Raw genomic sequence first — 23993 nt, 5'->3', positions numbered from 1 at the left:
TCTTGACCTTACTGCTTGTGTGGTGATAATGCCTTGAATTTAAGTTTAAAATGAAAAAGTTAAATATCGTGATTCAGTTGTGCTTTAAACAGAAACATTCATTTCGAACGCATCCCTGTCATATCAAAGAACCTACTGTTGATTTTATATGTTGGTCTTTTCGGCTTGTGTGGTAATAAAACTTCTCAAATGCATTTGCGATGTTCGGCTGTGTAAGATGTTAACTTTGATCAAAATCGCCTGCTTTTTCTTTCATCGGATTATTTCGATTATCGATACTTATGAAAGACATTCAGATACAAAGCAATCTAAGAACACTGCCAGGCACATAAAATACCTTGTGTGAAATTTCATAAAAATCATCTCAGCTGTTTTCGAGTCCATAGAGAACGAATACACACAGACAAAGTTTCTTTGATATCACAGTAAAGATTATGATATGAAATAAACTTTACCGAGACAAAGAAAAAAAAAATAAATTTTACAATTCTTTTAGCGTATTATAAAAATCTCTTGCTTAAAAGTTGAAAATTCAAGTCTTAGGAGGAGTTTGTAGTTTGCTTAAAGCATTGTATATAGTTTGAAAGGAGTTGTTTTGGAAGGTTATGACAATGCAGTCTCATAGGAGAACACCGTTGGATATGGGATGAGTGAATAAAACATGATGATATCGAAAGATTTCAATAATTTTCAATTATAAAATAGTTATTTACAAACGTCATGTGTCATATGAAGATGTTAACGTGTTGTAAGACTCCCAAATTTTCAGGGTGTAACGTTGTCAAGAGACCAACACATTGTATGCCTCAGTCGCAAATAAGACAGTGAATAGAAAAGAACTTTAACTCACTACTTTTTGTTGTACAACAGCATTTATTTCCTCATTCGCTCATTACCGCTGCGGCGTCCCTCACATGTTTGTCTTCTTGAACATGCTCTTGAACGTTATCTACACCTCTAATGTGATCACAAACGTCATTCCCGTCTCTAACGTGATCTCCTTTTTAAAGCCTTTATTTTTCCCTACCGGTGACGCCATTTCGCATGCATGTGCAGCATACGTGCGTCTGCACTATGTTACAGGGGTATACTTCATTTTCAAGGGGAAGAAAAATAAAAATAAGCAATCGTTCGGTGCAGGCGAACATGAACGCCTACACCGACTCTTTTCATTAAAGTTTTAATAAAGTGTATTCATTTTTTTTTTTATTCTCATCTTCGTTGTTATCTCATAGTTGTTATTATTCCATCACGTTTCAGCCCACTCATCCTTTGGCCTTCTCCAGATGATTAACCATGACAGAATAGGAATGCTGAGTCTTGTAACCGAATCTTCAATAATTACTGCCTTCCATAGTTGTTGTTGTCTCACCACGTTTTGGCCAACTAATTCGCTGGCTGGCTTTGGGTAGAGTTGAAACCATGATCTTCAGACAATGCTCACCTGAAACTGTAGAGACTCAACGCCTCTATCCACTGTGCCACGGACCCCAAAGGACAAAACGTGGCGAAACAACAACAGGCAACAACTATGAAGATGAGGATAACAATCCGCAAATAAAAAAATGAACACACAACTTACTCTCTTTAAAGGATTCCAATAAAATAAAAATAATATATAGAATTTTAATAAAGTGTATTCCTGAAGAGTTAAAGAGATAGAAATTTTAATAGAAATATGTTACACTTTTGCCCCAGCAACGCCGGATAGCCCTGCTTGTATAATATAAATTACTGAACACTTCTATCCAATTATGGCGGACGGAGTGTGAACAATCTACCCTCATGGATTAAATAAAGTGTTCGCTTCAAAAGTTCTAAAAAAAGATTGGAGTTGACATCAACCGAAAAAAACATAACAACCAAGATGAGAATAGTAGTCCAAAATATAAATACAAATTATCAATCCCTATCTAAAAAAAAAAAAAAATTTCTGAAATATAATTCAATCAAGATTTGAAGGTCATGGGAAACTGTATCAGATATAAATGACTGTTGCATGGGGCGAAATTATCCACAACTTCTGTGAAAGCTATGAGTATAATTTGACTTGCAGCAGCTTTAGTTGTTTAGAAACTCTGGACTGCTAAATACAAGTTAAGGATTCTTTCTCGACAACCAATCCGATGGGAACTGTGTAACGTTACACGTTTACACATGTAGACCCAACACATTATAGCAGAGTATGCTGCAAGGAACATAAGACAAGTAATAACTCGACTTTTTGCTTTTTGTAACAACAACATTGATTTACAGGTACTTTCCTGAATAAACTGTGATCCTTCTCTCTGTCCTCTCAAACGAGACCCACGTCTCTAACGTGATTGTTCTCATTTTTATAATGCTTTTCTTTTTTTTTACCATGAGGTCATTTTGCTTGGTATTTACATACATGCATCTATGCTCTGTTACAACTGGGCTATTTCGGTGGTCTTTTATCTGTCGGGTTGTGGTATTTGTGGTGGCCTAAAAGGGTCACTAAGAAAGACTCGGACACATATATGGTTTTAAAAAAAAAGGTATTTGTGTTTACAGCAAAATAGTATACATTCAGAACGAGAGTTGTAGTACCTAGTGCCAATATGGCGTACTACGAGATTTTCCACACCCAGCATTTACCTCTCTCCCACCGCAAGGGGATGTGACACAAGGTCGGAAGGTGGGATTAATTTTTCGCTAGTTTTAACAAACTTGGATGTTAAGCCACGTTTCTCGCAAAAACCTTGACCCTTAAAACACATGTAGTTCAACTTCCTCACACCCAATCAAATACCAATATCTAAATGTTGACCGAAAAACTGCAATCAATGAAGACTTTAGATATGGCTGATCGAGCCAAATTTGATTATTAATTAATTATAGTTGTTTGTTTGATGACATTGCCACTGTAATGTGCCTCATGCTAAATAGATACAATGCACTTTGACCATAAAAATCGATTCAGGAGACCCCTCCAACTCGACTCTGTAGTCAATCATTGAGCCCCGTTAGGAGAAGATACCAGCAGCAGCAGCAGTGCCAAATCAAATTATCCATTTCATGGCAGCTTTCAAACTACTAGAATGCGATTCAATCTTTTACAACTTGCTGCCTGCTTCATCTACCTGACTCCAATTCCTATTCTGAATCCGACAGCTTCCAACCTCCGTGCATTTAACTCACTCTGTAACATTACAGTTATTCTATTCTTCTTCTATGGTGTTGTTACATTTTAACACTCGGACCCAACACGTTGTATCTGAGTCAGTCGCAAGGGGAAACAAAAAGAAATTTTTTTATAATTTTTTCTTTCCCTTCTCTTCCTCTGCTATGATGTCACATTGTACACTGGCTTCTTCATGTGTACATGTGTTATATGGCCGCTACTGCTACCAGCATTAGCTGCTCTGTTACAACTGCTGCAGCTTCCGGCTTTCTCTTCCAGCTCCGGCTGCAGCCTCTCCCCTGCTACTCTAGTGTTTCATGTTCCAGCAACATTCAGCAGCTCCTTCCAGCAACACTCCTTCCAGCTCCTTCCTACACCAGCAATTTCTGCTTCAGTTCATATTCTAGTTCCTTCTAGCAGTTCCTGCATATAGGCTCCAGATCCCTGTTCCAGTGCCCATCAACGCACGAATTCAGTGACCGTTGATACTTGGTTCATTTCTACAACCTCTGTACCTGTGGACCCAGCCCTTGGCCTTGTCCACATGGACTGGACCTACATGAGAAATCTCAGCACACCTCAGAGACATCCACATTCATCTTCATATGACAACATCTCATGATCCAGTTTCCACGTCTTCAATCTTTCCAGCTAATCAGCGTCCGCATTCCTATCCATCCAGTCTCCACAGCTACCCAGGTACAACAATTCCTATCCTTGAATCTTCCTACTTCCAGAATTTTTATCGATCGAGTTTGTCCAGTTCTTCTACATTTTCCTCGTCTATTTATGGCGAAATAAATTTGTTTTTTTTTATAACTGTTCATCTGCGTTTGTCCTCGATTCTTTGCTATTTGCCGTGTTTTGACGGTGTCTACTTTTTTAGTTGTACGGTCATTCAGCAAACAACGCATTATACACTGCAATAAATGTATGAACATGTGAAACTAATCAAACGTAATCGATTGAAAAAATAGATATAATTTTTTTGAGGGGGGCAGGTTAATTAATAGAAGGAGTTATTCTAACTCTATAATACCCCCACCCCCAAAAAAAAGATACAGAAAAAGTAGTAGTCATTTTTTTTATTGTGCAAATATCCGATCTAACTCATGTAATCTAAGAAATATAATTTAATTTTTCCGTAATTGACTCGATAAAAGGGAGATAATAAGTATTCAATGATCTTATTTCTCGGCGACGTTTAAAAACGTTTAATTCTAAAATAGCAAATTTAATATTTAATTAAAAGCGTATTTAATTAAAAATGTATTGAATTAAAAGTGTATTTATTTAAAAGCATATTTAATTAAAAGCATTAAAATACATATTTAATTAAAAGCGTATTTTATTAAAATTATATTTAATTAAAAATGTATTTAATTAAAAATGTATTGAATTAAAAGTGTATTTATTTAAAAGCATTAAGATACATATTTAATTAAAAGTGTATTTATTTAAAAGCATTAAGATACATATTTAATTAAAAGTGTATTTATTTAAAAGCATTAAGATACATATTTAATTAAAAGTGTATGTAATTAAAACTATTTAAGCTATTTCATAACATTTGATAACATTGTCAATATTTTTTTTTTTTTAAATAATACAGCAAAAACTATGTTGAATTAATGTTCTTTTAATAGTTCAGTTTTTACATGATGGTAAAAAGATTTTCACAATATGTCTATCGGAGAAAGTTTAAAATTTCATGTCATTGTTTTTAATTTTTAAAATTGTAAAACATAGATTTTACATGATAATTTTATATGATAATAATAGATAAAAAAAATTAATTGAGTATCTTCACTTATTTTAAAGGTACGTGCATTTTTCAAAAGTGACATGTCTTCGAACGAAATGTTGTCGTCTCGAGTGTAATAGATTTAACTCCATTTGCTTTGTTGGAATATATTTAAACCCGTTAAATTTCTGGTTTATGTTTATGTATTGGCAGATGGCAGAGATCAGGCTGGCTTTGGTGTTGTAGGAGGTCATGTTGGTGATGTTCTCGATGTATGACCAAATGAAGTAGTCCAGCGGGTTCAAGTCAGGGGAGGTTGGGGGGGGCAGCGAGAGAAGGGTATAGAGTTGTAGCACTCCTTCTGAAGCCAAATCTGGGTCTCTTTGGACTTGTAGGCCACTACTGAGTCCTGCTGCCATACTCAGGGTCTGCTAACGACGAGCTAATTGCACCGGGGGGATCACCAAATTCTTCAGCACATCCAGGTACACTTTGGTGTTGCCTTTCAAGCCGACTTCAAAGATGATGTGGCTCTCACTTGAAACCACACCAAAGACCATAACCGTGACCGGAAACTTTGTTTTCATCACCCTGGGCACATCTCTGTTATTTGTGGCAATCCAGCAATGCACTGTGGCAATCCAGCAATGCACTGTGGCAATGGTCCTGTTATCATAATAGATCGGTAGAGAGCATGAGTTGTACAGCGGCACATCTCTGAATCTCGCTCGTTGACCATTGTGTTACTTTCAGATATGATAGAGGGCTCCTATTGCTCTTGGGATTTGTACACAACTAACAAACCAGTAGATGGTCTGCAACAAAAAAAAAAAAAACTCTGCCTTCATTAGTTCAAATCATGTCGTCTTTTCTATGGCGACAATTTTATTGATCCACCCTGTAGTCCAAAAGATACAAATAGTAGAAATTAAAGAAATAATTAGAATGTATTTTTCAAACAAATGGAAATTTTCATCTTACTTGTTTGCAGTTCTCACGATGTAGTTGTAATTACCATCTCTTGTGTCGATGAAGGATCCACCCTTGAGAGTATATCGCAGTGGTTGCTTGGTTCGATCAACTACCCTCTCAAAGTACTTGGTTGAGGTCCACTCCCACACATTTCCGAGCATGTCGTACATTCCTGAAATAAAAATGGGAGAAAAAAAATCTTAACGATCTGATATAAATTGAAATATTAAAAACATTTCACAACGATCTGAAGAAAAAACATATAACCCCCCCCCTCCCCCATCAGCAGTTGCGGTAGTATGGAATGCCCCCCCCCCCCGCCCTAACTAGGACCGCCTAGAAAGCTAGAAAAATAATGAGAAAAAAAACATTAAAAATACATTTATGGTGGTTACCTTAATGTAATTTTTGTTGGATAGGTCACCATTTTGGCGGGTCCCCTCTTGGTAAGTCGTTGAAATTAATAAGAAGACGGGGGTGTTGAAATGGTCTAGAAACAGACCTGGGGATAATAATAACAACGAAACAAGGCATTTCAAAACGACACGGTTTTTATATACATTTCAGCATCCAAGGTTACAGTAAGCCTGTAAGTTGTATCAGATCACAGAAAGTTCGAGATTTTTCATTTTGTGTAATGACTCCGGGAACAACTCGTCTCTCCATCTTGGTGTCAGCTATCTTTCACCCCGAATATTTTATATCTTCCCTTCTTTCCCTCCAAAACTGTCCTCTGTCCTGATTGGCTAAAACCTCTGGTCGCATAGAGAGAAAAGAAGGAAGGAGGGAAGGAAAGGGGAAGGCTAGAGAGAAAGAGAGTATACTGTAATGATAGTAGTAGTAGTAGTAGTAGTAGTAGTCTTGTCTTCACTACAAATTAAAAACGATGGATACACTGAACTCTACAGACAAATGATGCCATAAGAATTAGCTGTTAACAGCCTGTGATTTCAAGATACAAAATTCGGAAAGAGATTAAAAAGTAAACACTTCTTATAAATTATGGAATATGGCTTTGTACCCCAACAACCAACCACATTAGAATCTCAACACAGCCCATTAAGAAGATAGGATAAAAGAAGAACGTGTTGCAGCCGACTCCCGCTACATCACAGCTACTTCTCTCGATGAGATTTGAAATCCATTTTCTCTCTGGCTTGTCCAATCACAAACCAGCTCTCAATCATATGACAAAGTATATAAAAGGCGAAATCACGAACCTTTAATCCTCTTTCAACCTAACCCTGCCTGGAAGCAGACCACCTGCGGCTTAGATCCCAGGCTGAACGTGAGTACTACGAGTTTGCTATGGCTTTCTTCTAACTTCCATTTATTTCCACGTGCCGTACCCACATGAACTTTATCATTCTACACGTGCTGTACCCAAACGAACATTCTTTGTCATGCTAAAGAACATACAACTCACACTCACGCATGACAACATGTTAATACATAGAAGACTTTGCCCTGTCTTTCTCTTTTAATCAGATTCCTTCATACCGACAACTACTATCTATAAACACGTGTAAACGGAACTGAACTGTTCTCTTCTTCAACCAGCCGGCAATATATTAAACCTATCTCTACACAAAAACACTTCAACTTACCAATCTTATTCCATTTTGTATTCCATAAACGTGTGTTTGGAGTAAGATGGTCAGTTGAAGACGTGGGGATACTTGATTGAAGTCACCCCCCACCTCCCACACACACATACACTTTCGAGCATATTACATATTCCTGAAAAATATAATCTTTACAAATTCCTGACGATCTGGCATGAACTGAAATATTGTCAACATTTCTTGAACAACGACTATTCAAATTTAATTGCCATCAACATGTGACATCTTCGAGACGAAGCTTGATTATTTGTGGTCTGTTGTTCAAATGATGATATCTACAAAAAGGCATCAGCAGCAGCTTTTCATCAAATGCGACAGGACTATGATAACAGTTAGTGTCAGATCTACGCTGTGGGAAACTTTGGATTGTAACACTGGCTGGCACTTGTCTTCATTAGTTGTTGTTGGAATAATAAAAGTAATTCAAATGTTAACCTTTAAAAGGAAAGAACTTTATTTGCCTTTTTACATTTTGGAGTGAGTACACCTCTTGTTAAAAATGTTCACTGGTAACTTATGCCTCGTTGGTTTCAGAAGAGTGTACTGCCTACTCACCTGTCATGCTGGCTAGGGATTCGTTAAGAAGAAAGAGAGAGGGAGATGATGAGGGACTCTGAGTAGCAGTTTCTGGTTTGTGTCCGGTTTAAGAGAAAGAGAAAGAGAGGGGCTAAGAAACTATAATTTCTTGGGGAATGGTATTATTTTTGTCCTGCTTCTTGGCTTTTAGGGGCAACTCAGGTTAGTCCTACAGATTCTTGGAAAAGCCACTCAAGACAGATTAGTCTGACAAACATTGCCATTAGGACTGCAGCCTAGCTAAAGCAGCTCTGGTGGAATTCAAAGGTGTCTGTGTGATAGTCTCTAGTCGGTTTTGCCAATGCGTCAGTGGATACTCCATGACAAGTCATCTATCACTATTCATAATGAGTGAATACAACAATGTTGCATTGGCAAGTGTTGAACTATTATTTAATGTCTATATATCGTTATTTCCATGGCAGGTACTCGTCTGAACTCCAATCTCTGGTCCCCCCTCGCCAATCTTTCACAAAAAACACCCGTCTAGCTGAATCCACTGTCAAAAATTTCCCCTACTCTATATCTGTGCCTAAATCAAAACGCAGATTCCATGAACAAAGCTTCTTAGAACTGCACGCCTGTGGAACTCTGTTCCGTCTGCCTGCTTCCCACCAGACTACAACTTGGATGTCTTCAAGTCCAACGTTAACAAATTCCTAATGAACCGCCCCCTTAAGTAAACACTTCATCAAATCTCCACACTAACGTAATGTACTTGCAATAACCCTTATCCCTGAGTGGCTTCCGGGCCTTGATAAGTGGTAATCACTGTGTAAAAAAAAAAAATAAAAATATAACGATCTTATTCGATGATTTGAAGCAATCGCTGGCCTCTGCTGACATTGTTGGAAATCCTTCAGGAACATGAAGTGGTCTAAAACTGTAAGGAGGACCACTATCAAAAGAGACGATATCAACATCTTCATGTTCAAAATCTTCAATCAGCAGTTCCCTTCAGTCAGCTACAGGCACAAGAATATTCATTTTCTAATATTTTTGCATGCACTATAAAAACCCAAACACAACTTTCTTCCTCTCTTTGCAGTTCAATTTTTTTTCAGACTTGATACACGTGAGTACATCATGAATTCAGCTGAGGCAACTTAGAATAAAAACTCTCGGCAAATGAAATGAGAGGCATTCACAAACTATAACGCAACAAGCTTTCTAGAGTTATCTTTCTTTTCAGCTTAAACATGGTTACCTCCCTTACCCATGTTTCGGTAAATTATGTTAAAGAAAATGTTCAAAACAACTTATTAAAAATAATAGTTAACAGTGTGTATACAGTTAAAAGGATATTATAAATGGTCGATGTAGACATTAAAAATGCATGCTACATGGCAAGATGGTTGTCGAAAATTATTTATGGTTAAATTTAATACATTTGTCATTTTATAAAATAGTACATCACGAATTCATCCGAGGAAACTGAGAACAAAAGCTCTCGGAATATGAAATGAGAGACATTCACAAACTATAACATCAGAAGTGTGTACTAAAAGTGAAAAAAGATAGGCAAGCTAATATACACATATCTACAATCCCTGTCCGATTTACACACAAGGTAAAACGCCAACTGTCACGGCACTAGCGGAAATAAACATGATTACTCAACTTTTTCTTACACACTAAACAATTTTTCTTCCTCATTCATTACCAACTTTTTATTCTTGATTTTCCTAACAAGTTATCCGTACTAAATCAATATATTTTCCTCTATTTCAAATCTTTTGTTTAAAATTCACCTAATGTTACCTTTAATCTCTACAATTTGATAGTCTTTTCTAAAATTTTATAGTGTATTTTTTAGGAACTTTCTCTCTCTCTCTCTCTCTCTCTCTCTCTCTCTCTCTCTCTCTCTATATATATATATATATATATATATATATATATATATATATATATATATATATAATGAAAACAAAGGGGTGTAGTGTTTACCTGATATACACAATGGTAAACTTCAAACTAATATGAATAACAGTATTTATATATAGAAAATTTTATCCCAACCGAATAAAAAAGCTCAATACGCAATAGAGAGTAGAGCTTATTATAAGAGAAAGAAAATTAAAACTGTAAGTTGAACTTTACAATCAAAATTTATTGTTCGACTGAATACTCCAAAAAGCAATTTACAAAGTCCTTATTCCACGGAGTTTCAAAGAATGTTATTCTTGTTATTCTTCTCATCAGAGGACATAAAGAAATCAGCAAATTATATTTGTATGATAGAATTTGCTAGTTAAGGCATTAAGTGAAACCGCAATTTATTGTAGTTATAAATTGCCAAATAAACAATTAAAAAAATGTTGGATATGTAAAAAAAATATATATAAAACAAACCGCGTATAATATTTCAGCTTGCATGAAACTCCTCTCAAGTTGATCCGAAATGCAAACTATTTCTTTAGAGAGAATGTATTCCAAAATAAGTCCAGCGTGACGATGCAATCCGATTGGAAAGCTTTCAAAACAACTGAAATAATGAAAATTGTTTTTTCCGGGCAGTAGCCCAAAGAAAAGTCTGTCCCCAGTCAAATTGGACCTTATATTAAAAAGAGAGAAAACCAGTATGAGAACCTTCATCATCGGCTTAATTTTTTTTGTTATAAATGGTTTCATTCTGTGCCTTTTTTTAAGGTTAACATTTATTTTTTCTTGAATAATCGTGAATTTTCGTACAATACCTAGGTTTCAGAGTCCTAAATTCTCGTATCAGAAAAAAAATAAACGAATCTCCAAGTAAAACGGAGTTATCCCCCTCAGATTGATGACAGTATATACAAAGCGCCGAGTAAGGCGCCAGCGGCCAGCACCCGTTTTGAACAACTAACAAAATATTGGCTCATACGAACAGAAACTTAAAACTAGGGGAAATAACCAGCATAAACATAGCAAAAACAAGCATATTTTCCAAGGTAGAATTTGTGCCGTTGAAATAAGCAGTGGAACAAAGAAAGAATGTTAAATGAAAAAAAAAAAAAAAACGAAAAAAAACAAAAAAACTGATTACACAAATAATATAGCCTGAAACGATAAGTAGAGATAAAAGGAGAGTAAACAGTAATGCCTTTCGTTGATAGTTTGTGCTGGTTTCTGTTTATTCGTCAGAAGTTTATGTCGGTTAAATTAAATATAATGTTTGCCGGTTTCATGTAAAGTTTACATTGTAAACGGCATCTAGCGTTTCTATGGCGCCATTGTAATCCATAGCATCGCTTATTATTTCGAATATTGTCGCTGAGACTGAATTAATCAAGGCGGAGAGATTGTGTGCATTATTTTCTATTTCCCCCGTTGTTTAAAGTGCAAAAGTAATACTCGAATGTCAATTTCCAGTGTTTATAGATTTTTTCTGAATTCGGAGCTGTTGGTTCTACGTTAAATCTGTCCAGACGCAGTCGCAGTAGTTTGTCCATTTTTTTTTTTTTTTTTTTTTTAAGTTGATAAAATTGAAATGATAAGTAGAAATAAAAGAAGAGTAAACAGGAATGCCTTTCGCAAAGGTTTTATCAACTTAAAAGTATACACGGGTTTTCGAGAAATCAATATAGCAGAATCCTTAATTCCGGCCAAGGGGAATAACTACGATCCCTTATTTCCGGAAGAGTCAAAGCAATTTATTCTAACATAGCCAAGTCCTGGAAATTGCTGAAACAGTTTACGAAAAGGAAAGACATTAGCAATATGTGTATATTTTACGATTTTATGTATAATTATTATTATTATTATTATTATTATTATTATTATTATTTTTTTTTTGATAAAAGTTTTGACAATGCAGGTACTTATGTAGAGAAAGGACCGTGTAAATATTTTTATTATTAAATTCAATTTCTACGGTATCTTTGTTTATTAAATTGCTAGGTGAAACTACAGAATAGTTAAAAAACAAAAACAAAACAAAAACAAAAACACCCCCTACTCATGTTGAAAATGGATTTTGAAATATTATTATTATTATATCAGCACGGCCCTTTCTCTACAAGAGTATCATTTTTTAAAAAATTTAAATACATATCACTATTTCTCTCATTTTTTTTAAAATTTGAATTATGATTAATTTCCCCTTTTCAAGTAAACTACAATGCTTGACTTTAAACTTTAATCGGCACTTCTGCATGACAGTGCCAGGAGGCGACTGAGACGAGTTATCGACCCCTCTTCTTTGCATGAGAAATGCCCTCTATCGGCCGTTCTCTGAACCTCAAATATAAACAAGTGCCTCCAAGAATGCAAAAATATATAATAACGAAATAAATCACACAAAAATATAGGAAAAGAGAAACATTTATTGTATAAAAGATATAATTTTAATGTTTTGATATCATTCTTTTTAAATGAGTGATTTATAAGCGAAAATAAAATAAATGTTAAAAACATGAAACATTTATAGATTGTTTTTAGAATTTTTGTTTTTTTCCTATACGATTGTATAAAATGTAGGAACATATAATTGTTTTTTTTTGTTTTTTTTTGTTTTTTTCACAATAAGATTGTATAAAAATATATCGAAATATAATTTTAGCAAAATGTAGCAAAAGGTAATTTAAAAAAAAACATGAAACATTTATAGAAATTTAAGAATATTTTTTACACTATAATAGTTTGCTTTTTTTTTTTTTTTTTTACAGTAAGATTGTATAAACATTTGTTGCTGGACTAATGGGTGTCGATGTTGGTCCCACGAACTCAAAACATAAAAATAAAAATAATGTGTAAAATGGAGCTGAACAATCAAGCAAAGATGACTAAGGTGGATGAATAAATTTAATACAAAATTTATTTTCTCAGAATCATAATTAAGTGAACAGAGAAGACAAGAAAGTTTTTTTTTCTTAATTGAGTCTCTTCCTGCAGCTGAGGTAATAAAATGAAATGAAGTAGAACAGTAAAAATTCTCGGTTGGAAATAACCAGTCCTTTTTTTAAAGAATAATTAACCAACATAAAAGTGCATCGCTTACTTTAGCAGAGAGACAGAAAAAGGTAAAAAGTCCATTTCCATGGAAAATTAATTATCGGTTGCGCCTGTGTTTAACGTCTACAGCATGTTGGTTGAGGGTCGACTGATTGGTTTTGACGCAAAATGCAATATTTATAGATTTCAGGCTGGCTCCAGGCTCCACGAACACTGTCTGAAAAATATTTTTGAAATTTGTTTTCTTCGTAATCCGATTGGATGAAAACAAAATCTTTATAACATAAGGTGCTTTCCAAGACGTCTGCATGAAAAGACAGTTTCGTTTATATGGCCACAGAATTTGCCTGGGTGTAGAAAGGCGATGTACGCGCAATTGAAATGATCTTTAAACAGTCGTGCGCATGCGCGTGCAACTAAGTGTAACAATTGGGGTTGGGCGCCATTATTCTATTTGAGTAGTCTCGCCGTGAAGTTGGCGAGGCTATGATACATATATCAAAATATAATTTTTGCTTTGTCAATAGAGCAAAATATGATTTTAATATAAAAGTTTTTTATTTATTTATTTATTTATAAAAATTTATAGAAATTTTTAATAATATATTTTTTTCAATGAGTGATACGATTTATCAACACCTGTTTGACTGACACACGCACTGTATCGGCTGTTCTTGAAACTAAACTACACACATTCGCCTCATGGCACTGTCATGCAGAAGTGCCCTCTAATCATAACGAGAAATTGACAGTTTAAATACTTCAAAATCTCCTTCAAATGGCGAAGTAAATACGTTTGTTTTTCATTATTATTATAGATACAAAAAAGGCTGACGCTGACTGATTAACTAAAATAAAGAAAAACAAATTTTTTATTTTTAAATGAAGGTTTTTGGTTCCATACAAAAAGACATCCGAAAATTCATCTCATTGAGTTTCTTTGGCGGAAAAGAGAGAAGTATATGACATGATTTTTTTTTATTTTCGTTAATTGAAAAGCTCATTTAATTTTTGTTGTTGATTAACATCGTTTCGTTGTAACATATTGATTACTTGTGTGTTTTGTGTACGTTAATTAATAAGCGTCCCAAATTACCTTGCTATATATGCTTATTTTTTTCTGCTGGTTATCTCCCCTAGATTGGAGTTTCTGTTGACATAAAGCGCCAAAATATTAAACTGAACTGACCATTTTTAAACGAAAAAAACAAACAAACAAACAAAACAAAAATAAAATAATAAAAAAACAAAAGCAAAACTAAACAAACAAACAAACAAAAGCAAAAAAAAAAAAAAAAAAAAAAAAAAAAAAAACCCGAAAACAAATGCATTGTTCCTATTTACAATGCCTCCCCACGGGACAGAGTTAGACACCAGGGTCGTTTTTTAATGTGGAGAAAAGGAACAAAAATAAAAATGGTCTCAGTCGTGAAGGATTTCTCCTCCACTGACAGAGACAAGAAATTGAAGTGCAGCAGTGCAGCACTGCAGCAGTGCAGCACTGCAGCACTGCAGCATCTGAAGAACAGATACTACACTTTGATCTTGTCCCGAAGGATTACAACGGATGGTATTTATTTGCTCCCCCACTGAGCAAATTAGGCACAAGGCCGTTTTTAATGTGAGGTAAAAACCAGCTCCCCTAAAAGTAGGCAAAAAGGGGGCACTGGTTACCAAAAATAATAATTGTCCCAGTATAGAGGCCCCCCCCCCCTCCATTGACCGGCACAAACCATCCCAAGTGCAGCATCTGCCGGAACAGATACTACACTTTGATCTTGTCCCGAAGGATTACAACGGATTATTTAATCGAATATTTTTTTTCAAGGGACATTCTTTAAAAATAAAATCTCGCTTTATTACATTCGTTTTGGGATTTCATTTCAATAAATATTTCATTTCAATAAATAATCGATTAATATAACGATTTATATTAATCGATTATTTATTGAAATGAAATCCCAAAACGAATATTTATATATATAAAGTTCCCTCTTTTTTTTTTTTTTTTTTTTTTTTTTTTTAATGTAAGTCGTTTCAAAATGCGAACATCTAGAAAGAAATCCAAACAAGCTTTCTAGAGTTATCTTTCTTTTCAGCTTAAACATGGTTACCTCCCTTACCCATGTTTCGGTAAATTATGTTAAAGAAAATGTTCAAAACAACTTATTAAAAATAATAGTTAACAATGCGTATACAGTTAAAAATATATTATAAATGGTTGATGTAGGCATTAAAAAAAAATGCATGCTGCTACACGGCAATATGGTTGTCGAAAATTATTTATGGTTAAATTTAATACATTTGTCATTTTATATAGTTAGAGATCTTGTGTGCACCAAAAACAAAACAAAACAACAACAAAAATACAAAACAAACAAACAAGCCCCCCCCCCAACAAAAACAAACAAGCAAAAAAACTGGTATAGTTTGAGTTGCTTGTATCAGCCGAGAAACTTGTCAGGGAAAAATAATGCAGTTCAGTTTGCGGAGCTTTTGTGTGATATACAATTAAATTATGATTATCGATTGAAATAATCTGTAATACTGATATTTTGTATTGAAAAATTAGTGAATTAATTTATAATATAAATCGATGTAATTTTTTGAAAAATAATATTAAGTGAAAGACATTAAAACCATATTAAAATTACTTATTAGTTGAATATGGATGTCTATGCTTTGTGAAAATAAAAAAGAATTAATAAATATATAAGTAATGTTAATTTCGTTAGATTTGTTGCAAGGGAGGTAACTCTGCCTCATTTTATTAAGTAAATTTAATTATTGACAATTACGATATAAAGGAGTTTTCAGTTTATTTTCAAACTTAACAAAACGTAAGTATAGTTTTTAAATTGTATGATTTTATAAATTATAATTGTAAGGATTGATAAGTTTGATTGTAATAGCTAATAGATTTGAATTATGTATGGTTTTCAATTCAGATCAATTGATTAGTTATGATAAATGTTTAAAAACATTTTTTTTAGCTTAGTTTAGTTTCGTATATACAAACATGTATAATAATTTATAATTTGTTGATATTATTTTCATAAGTATGTATACACAACTTAGAATTAATAAATTTACTAATTATTAAATAGAAAATTTTGGTAGAAGATTTATACATTAATTAAAATTGTTAGTACGAATAGTTGAGTTTAATGACTTTGTTTGATAAAAATTCATTATGGCGTAATGGAAAAATATAAAAGGTAGCTGCAGCCTCTCTTCCAATTTTCGGATTTTTACCATGTCAAATCACATTTCAATTCCTTTGACGGATTGATTGTTGCTATTTCTCCTGATGAGTTAAGGGCATGATAGATTCACTGATTGATATAATAATTAAGTGATTGATTTTGTGCTACGAAACAGATACTGTCAAGAATTGCACAAGTCAACTGAATTAAAGGAATAAACTATAAGATGTTCAACATCATGAATTTTGGAATATAACTTTTTGTCATTTATTCTCTCTCTCTCTCTCTCTCTCTCTCTCTCTCTCTCTCTCTCTCTCTATATATATATATATATATATATATATATATATATATATATATATGAGAAAATAAAAGAATTTTAAACCGTAAATTAAAATTTACAATTAAATTTATTATTCCACAGAATACTCCAAAAACAATTTTCAAAGTCCTTGTAGCAATTACAGAGAACTATTTTCTCTAGTGAATCAATGCCCCCCCTCCCCTCACCTCTGAGTTCTTCGGCCACAGGCTGACCTATTAGATAACAGGGTGTATCGATTTATCTGCTCGATAAAAAGACTTGAGGGAACGTCAGTCAGTCGATATCCGGTACTCATACTGGACTGGTGGCTGAAGTGTGGCGTCTGCTCAGCTGCTGCACTCAAATTAATTGTCCTTAGTCAATGGAGAGGGAAACCCTTCTATACTAAGGCAATTTTATTTTTGTAGAATGCCCCTTTTGTGGGGAGCTGGTTATCTTCCACATTAAAAACGACCTTGTGTCACATTTTGTTTCGTGGGGAAACAAATAACTAACCAGTCAGTCAGGACCGGACCTTCAGCCAAGCAACACCTATCCTCTCTCGTCCCCTGTCCACCGGATATTTTGATCTAGCATTGACGGTATCCACCGAAGACAACTGTTATTAGTTGATAATGATGCAGGAAATGTACTTACTGACCGACAATGACCTCAAAAAGAACTTTCTTCCATTACCTCAGTTCGATCTTCAAGTTCCTGTTACCAATAAAACCCTATTCTACGTTGTTATCGTTAAAAAGAAGTTTATTGTTAATTTTTTCATTAAATATATTTTATTAGTGGGTACAAACCAGTACTTTACTAAACCCTATTGTGTCTGTATTGAGCTTTTTATTTTGGTTGGAATTAATTCATTAAAATATAAATGTTAATATTTGCATTTAATTGAAGTTTACCTCGGATTATATCGGGCAAACATTTCTTTTCTGCTGTATCGATTGTTTTATATATATATATATATATATATATATATATATATATATATATATATATATATATATATATTGCTATAATTATTTTTTAAATACCTACAGACACTACTGTTTCATCCTTTTGGGAATCATCAGTGCAGGGAGCTACGATTACAGTCGGTTGGGAGATTCAAATCCGGCCTCTAACCATTTCTGACTCCATAAACAAGGAATAAACCACACGGCCAACGTTAACCGCGATAAATACAATTGAAATTAACATTTATATCAAGTGTAAAAGTCAAAGCTGGGCGAGAGTACTCTTCTGATCATGACATCATGATCTGCACATGTAAGCTTAAGTGACCGATTTTAATTTCAACTTAGAATGCTCAACAAAAAGAATCAGGTTTTTAAAGGGGCTGACATAAGTATTATAATTATTCCTTTTATACCTACAGATACTAGTGTTTCATCCTTTCGGGAATCATCAGTGGAGAGAGAGAGAGAGAGAGAGAGAGAGAGAGAGAGAGAGAGAGAGAAAATGCATGTGCTAGGTTCGTCTTGCTTCCATGAAAGTTAGGAGAAGAGAGAGAATTCTTCAAACGTCCGTGCGCTCGCCAGCCAAGCTAATTTTGCTAGATGACCTATGATTGGTATTTTACCGACAAACCATCGTATCGTTACAAACGGAGAGTGTTAAAAGGGAGGTGACTCTGAATGTTTTAATAGTTTTATACGACGTAAGGGCTTTCTTCTGTCGAAGCAGACGTCGTTTTTTTTTTCCCCAGTAAGTGAAACAAAGTATGTGCTGGTATCAAAACCAAGTAAAACAACACAAAACATTCCAATGACATAAAATGAAGATTGCATTATCTTATTTATATGAGAGTTTTCAAAAATTCCGTATTAATACTGGAAGTTACAAATATTTCATGTTCACATGTATCCGGGCATATCTTTTCTATACAAGCAATCGTTATTTTGTGTCGCTTTATCATGAACTAGCCTGGGTGCCCGGTTTTGTCCAGGTATTTGGAGATGTATGTTGAAAAAAAAAAAAGTGGTATTAAACAGGCAGGCTTGAACCCGTATGGCGAAGGAGGAAAAGAACGTGAAAAAAGTGACGTGTTTGCTGTTGCGTCCATCGCCAAACCGGAAGTGACGTAGGTGTAAATGAAGGCAAGACAACCGAAAAGAGGGGATGTCTTTCGCAGATATCGGCGAAAAAAGCGACCCCTCCCTGTAGAAAAGTGTTCAGTTGAGGGTGAAGGAATTAATGTTTTTACCCAATTTTTCGATATTTGTCGTCCGAAGGATCGGTCTTCAAAATGATACGATCTTGTGAAAATCTGTCGCTTCTGTCGAAAGTTTTAGGCAGACATACAAACATACATACATACATAATACATTTAAACAGACAGGTGAGATTTATATAATAGAAGATTACGAAATTTAATCTACTTTCAAATCTAGCATATCATGATGAGACACAGTGATTTAATCGTATCCCAATCAACATAAAAAGAAGGTTCTATATTGTGACCAGAGCATAACTTACCGTAATCATTCTGTGTTGGGAAAGCATCGACAGGGCTTGTGCCATCAAAACCATCATACTTTTTATCGTCTGATGGATACGTTCCCTGTTAAAAAAATAACAATGAAAATGCTCAACTGTAAAGTTATGTATGTAAAGATTGCTTCTATCTATCTATCTATCTATCTATCTATCTATCTATCTATCTTATTGCGATAAAGTCTTTATGAACACATTAAACGTTTATTTTCAGATATAAATGTATCTGGAGAGCATCATTCATATCTATCTATCTATCTATCTATCTATCTATTGTTCTACAATATATTTTTAATGTTCACAAGTTTAAATATTACAAAGAGAAAATGCTGAAATGAATAAAAAAAAACCTACCTGCCAGACGTTCATTCTCATCTTCATATACCTGTCACCCCAAGGATAAGCTTGATCTGCAAAGGAGTAAGGAAAACTTTTCACTATGAATACTACTACTACTACTACTACTACTACTACTACTACTACTACTACTACTACTACTACTAATAATAATAATAATAATAATAATAATAATGATAATAATAGGCATTATCCTAGGTTGAAAGCGCACAAAATTGTGTCGAAGAGTCAACGAGTATAGAAGGACCGAAGAGGAAAAGCACTAACCAGACCTCAACTAAAAAGAGTGAAGAGTCATGGGAGTTCCCAGTGAAGACCAATGGTCATTACTAGCGAAAAATCAATGATAAACGGCTGTTGTGATAATGCAAAGTCATTTGCAAAGAGTATCGAAAGAGGTAGAGAGTACTGGATATGTGGGAAGGCTTGTCATCACAGAGACTCCAGGCAACACCACCGGTTGTTGTCAGTGATTAATCTCTGATGATGACCTGTGTGAGAACTTCCAGTGAGTATAAATAATATTAAAAGCATCAGTCTTGGCTGATATCACACAAAAAAGTGGTGAAGGGTTAAATGAATGGAAGGACCAAGGATAGAAAGCAGTAATCAGACTTCCACTGGATGAATACCTTTTCTCCACGTTAAAAAACGACCCTGGTGTCTAACTCTGTCCCGTGGGGAGGCATAGTAAATAGGTATGAAGAGTACTGGGACTTTGGTGTTGATTATTGCCACTCAAATCTCAGTGAAGATTGTCCACAAATGTTTACATTTAAGTTTTTACTAAGTTTTGTCTATCTTAACTTTTATTTATTAATAGTTTGTTCCATCTCAGCGGCAAAGTGAATGTTCCGACGAACTGCAAGCACTTGTACCCCCTTGACGTAAATACCCTCAACAAACCCGACAAGCAGCAAAATCCCACCCCTTCACAGTTGAGATCCCTAGATGTAAGAGAGCCTTCTACTCCAGTAGTTTCTTCCCCAGAACCGCTGGACTTTGGAATTCCCTTCTGGGTTCCTGCTTCCCCAACTGTACTGACATGCAGAAGTTCAAGTGTAACATGAACTGACATCTTGCTGTACAACTCCCCACATAGTACCCCTGTAGCTTATGTCCCTGATAGTAGCTCCCATCAAAGTGGCAATGTGCCTTGTTTGGGGTGAAAATGTAAAAAAAAAGAAAAGAAAAAAAAAAAACGAGAAAAAAAAAAGAAAAGCAAAATGCAAATAGAAACAATTAAGTCGAAAGGTTTACAAAACCATGGTATGAATAAAGTACACAAAAATCAAAATAGACAAAACAAAACCCAGAAAAAACTGTAAATGTAGACTCTCTTGATAAAAGGATGGAACAATAAACCACATCATAAATGCATATAGCAAACTAATCAAAAAAGTATACAAAAACAAACATGACAGGGTTGAGAAGGTGGTCAACTGAGAACGATACAATGCATGCCCTTTGAACATTCAGACAAATGGTATAAGCATAAATCATAGCCAATATTGAAAAATGAAAGATGTAAAATCTTATTGGACCTGAGAATCCGAATGGACAAACTTATTCCAGCAAGACAACTGGATCTGATAATAATTAATAATAATAATAATAATAATAATAAGAATGCCAATTAGTAGATTTTGCCATCCCAGCAGCCACAGGGTGAAGATCAAGGAGGCAGAAAAACTAAGCAAATACATGGAATTTTCCAGATAAGTGAAAGGAATATGAGACATGGAGAAAATTACTGTTGTATCAATAATTGTAGGAGCACTAGAAGCAGTTCAGATAAACCCGAAAAAAAAAAAGAAAAAAAAAAGAAATTGGTATCAAAAGGAGGAGTGACACTATGCAATGTGCGAGTTTGTCGGTTGTCACGATGAAGACCCTCTAGCAGCATCACAAAGGGAAGCCAAGTGGGATGCATGAGCTGCCAGAAGTATAAACGTCCTCCTACACACAGCGCCTGGTATTCGAAAATTGTCACCCTTCTGGTATTGGCCAGGCTGGACGTCACTTAACTTCAGTGATCTAACGGAAACTGGTGTCAGTGTGATTATGGCGTATATTCTATATAACGTACAGTATGGATGAAAACATCTGAAATATTAAAGAAAATCCTCAAGTGCAGAAACTAATTCACAAATGCCAACCACAGATAGATGCAAATAGAAATAGAATAAAAAATGCAAAAAAAACAAAAATCAAAAAACAAAAACATACTAAATCAATAGAAGTTAAACTATCAGAAACCCAATTATAATAATAATAATAATATTAATAATAATAATGATAATAATAATAATAACAATAACAATAATAATAATAATAATAACAATAATAATAATAATAATAATAATAACAATAACAATAATAATAATAATAATAATAATAACAATAATAATAATAATAATAATAACAGTAACAACAATAATAATAATAATAATAATAATAATAATAATAATAATAACAATAACAATAATAACAATAACAACAATAATAATAATAATAACAATAATAATAATAATAATAATAACAATAATAATAATAACAATAACAATAATAATAATAATAATAATAATAATAATAATAATAATAACAATAATAACAATAACAACAATAATAATAATAATAATAATAATAATAATAATAATAATAACAATAATAATAATAACAATAATAATAATAATAATAACAATAACAATAACAATAATAACAATAACAATAATAATAATAATAACAATAACAATAACAATAATAATAATAACAATAACAATAATAATAATAATAATAATAACAATAATAATAATAATAATAATAACAATAACAATAATAATAATAATAATAACAACAATAATAATAATAATAATAATAACAATAACAATAATAACAATAATAATAATAATAATAATAATAATAATAATAATAATAATACTAATAAGGAAAGACCGATGAACTGACCAAACCACTGCCAGATAAGTGCGAAGAGAACTGGGATCTTGGGGAGGCTTACTGCCACTCAAATTCCAGTGAAGACCAGTGACCGCTGGCAAAGAGAAATCAATGACAAGCAGCTGTTGCAATAATGCAAATTTATTTGCAAATGTTATCGAAAGAGGTGGAGAGTACTGGAAATCTGGGGAGACTTGTTGTTACTCAGCTTCCAGGAAACACCACAGACTGTTTTCAAGGGGAGATCTTTGATGACATGTGTGAAAGCTCCTTGTGAGCCAATAATAATAACTAGCGGGACCTGTGGAAATTCCACAACGGACTCATTCATATGTAATATATTGATGTTGGCATTCTGTGGATGTTTAGCGTAAATGGAGACGCCCTGATATTAGTGTACTTGTTAAACATTCTAAATCACAAGGTCAACATAAAAAGTAAGTGGAACAATCCAGGTAAAGAAGTCACGTCAGCTACTCATGATCCATTATTTTTATTATTGACGCTTCGATTAGTTCAAGAAGAGTAATATTCTAATAGAGTAGCATACCTCCATCTGACAACGTAAGGATGGGTTAAAGTCTTATTTGGGGTTTACTTCTTCAGATTGCATGAAGTATTCATATTATGCCATGTAAACGTTGGTAACCCCAAAACTATCTATCTAATCAGACATGCTGCATGGTGACCACGGTTATCGAAGAGCATCATATCTGTACACCAAATTTGGAAAAAGTCGAAGATTAAAATGCGTTCAAAATTTTGATCATGGTTGCATTTTTTTTTAAGAAACTGCCACTTGATGAAGGATCTAACATGAAGCCACTTGCTGTAAGGATCTAACAAGAATGAAGCATGATTATTATCGCAAAGGCAGATGTCTATTGGTATTCATTTTGAACTGACCAAGGCTATAGTTAGGAGAAAAACAGTCAGCAGGGAAAGAATTCCACAAGATTGCAGTTCTTGTAAAGAAGCTACAAGAGAATAGGAAACTGTATTACAACGAGGTATAAAAACAGAGAACTGATGGAGACCATTAGATCAACAAGCCAAACGAGCTAGCACAAAGGAAGCAGGAAACAGATTAGACAGGAAGACTGAGTAGTTAATAGGTAGTTGAGAAGTTCACATTCATATAAGATGCAAGACTTCATTGGCTGCAATATGGGTCAAGTAGTGAGTTTCTATGATCAACAGAACCAAAGTTATTGTCCAAGGTAGGACTTGCACCCTTTCCGTGAACTTGACCTATGTCTTTGACATCCAAAAATTAGATTAGTTTTAAGTTAGCTCATGAAAGATCGTTTGACCAAGTTTGATGATGATTGATCCAGCGATGTTGATGCTATGCTGTACAAACAAATAAACCTGATCAAAAGAATAACATCTCCTTTGTTGGAGTCAATAAGAAATAGGACGCACTGTCAAGTCCTCCTCTTGCCGCATACTCCCATTCCATATCTGTAGGTAACCGCTTGCCGACCCAGAAACAGTAGGCGTAAGCATCGTCGTGGCTTACATGGACGACTGGATGAGACATCCGTTCTGAAATTGAGCTTAGGAAACCTTCAGGCTGCAAGGAAAAAAGAGAAAAATAAGACAGAGATAAAATAAATAAAATAAAAATGTAATATAGACAACAAAGGATTGTATTGTACAGCAG

General features: G+C 34.0%; 1 protein-coding gene across 1 annotated transcript in view; it reads right to left on the bottom strand.

Moving 5' to 3' along the window:
* LOC145297576 (inactive C-alpha-formylglycine-generating enzyme 2-like) overlaps positions 1-23993 on the bottom strand; it is an 86292-nt gene that overhangs the window by 7344 nt on the left and 54955 nt on the right. Inside the window, exons 4-7 of the mRNA XM_080143599.1 lie at positions 23753-23903; positions 19367-19422; positions 18995-19079; positions 5871-6033 (exon numbers count right to left, since the gene is read on the bottom strand). Of these exons, the coding sequence (XP_079999725.1) occupies positions 5871-6033; positions 18995-19079; positions 19367-19422; positions 23753-23903 (455 nt within the window). The remainder of the gene's footprint in view (positions 1-5870; positions 6034-18994; positions 19080-19366; positions 19423-23752; positions 23904-23993) is intronic.

This window comes from Euprymna scolopes, chromosome 2 (assembly GCF_053919585.1).
Source record: "Euprymna scolopes isolate OS-2025 chromosome 2, ASM5391958v1, whole genome shotgun sequence".
Taxonomy (NCBI): Eukaryota; Metazoa; Mollusca; class Cephalopoda; order Sepiida; family Sepiolidae; genus Euprymna; species Euprymna scolopes.
The sequence above is the reverse complement of the archived record's forward strand: the minus strand, read 5'-3'. Positions and strand labels throughout refer to the sequence as shown.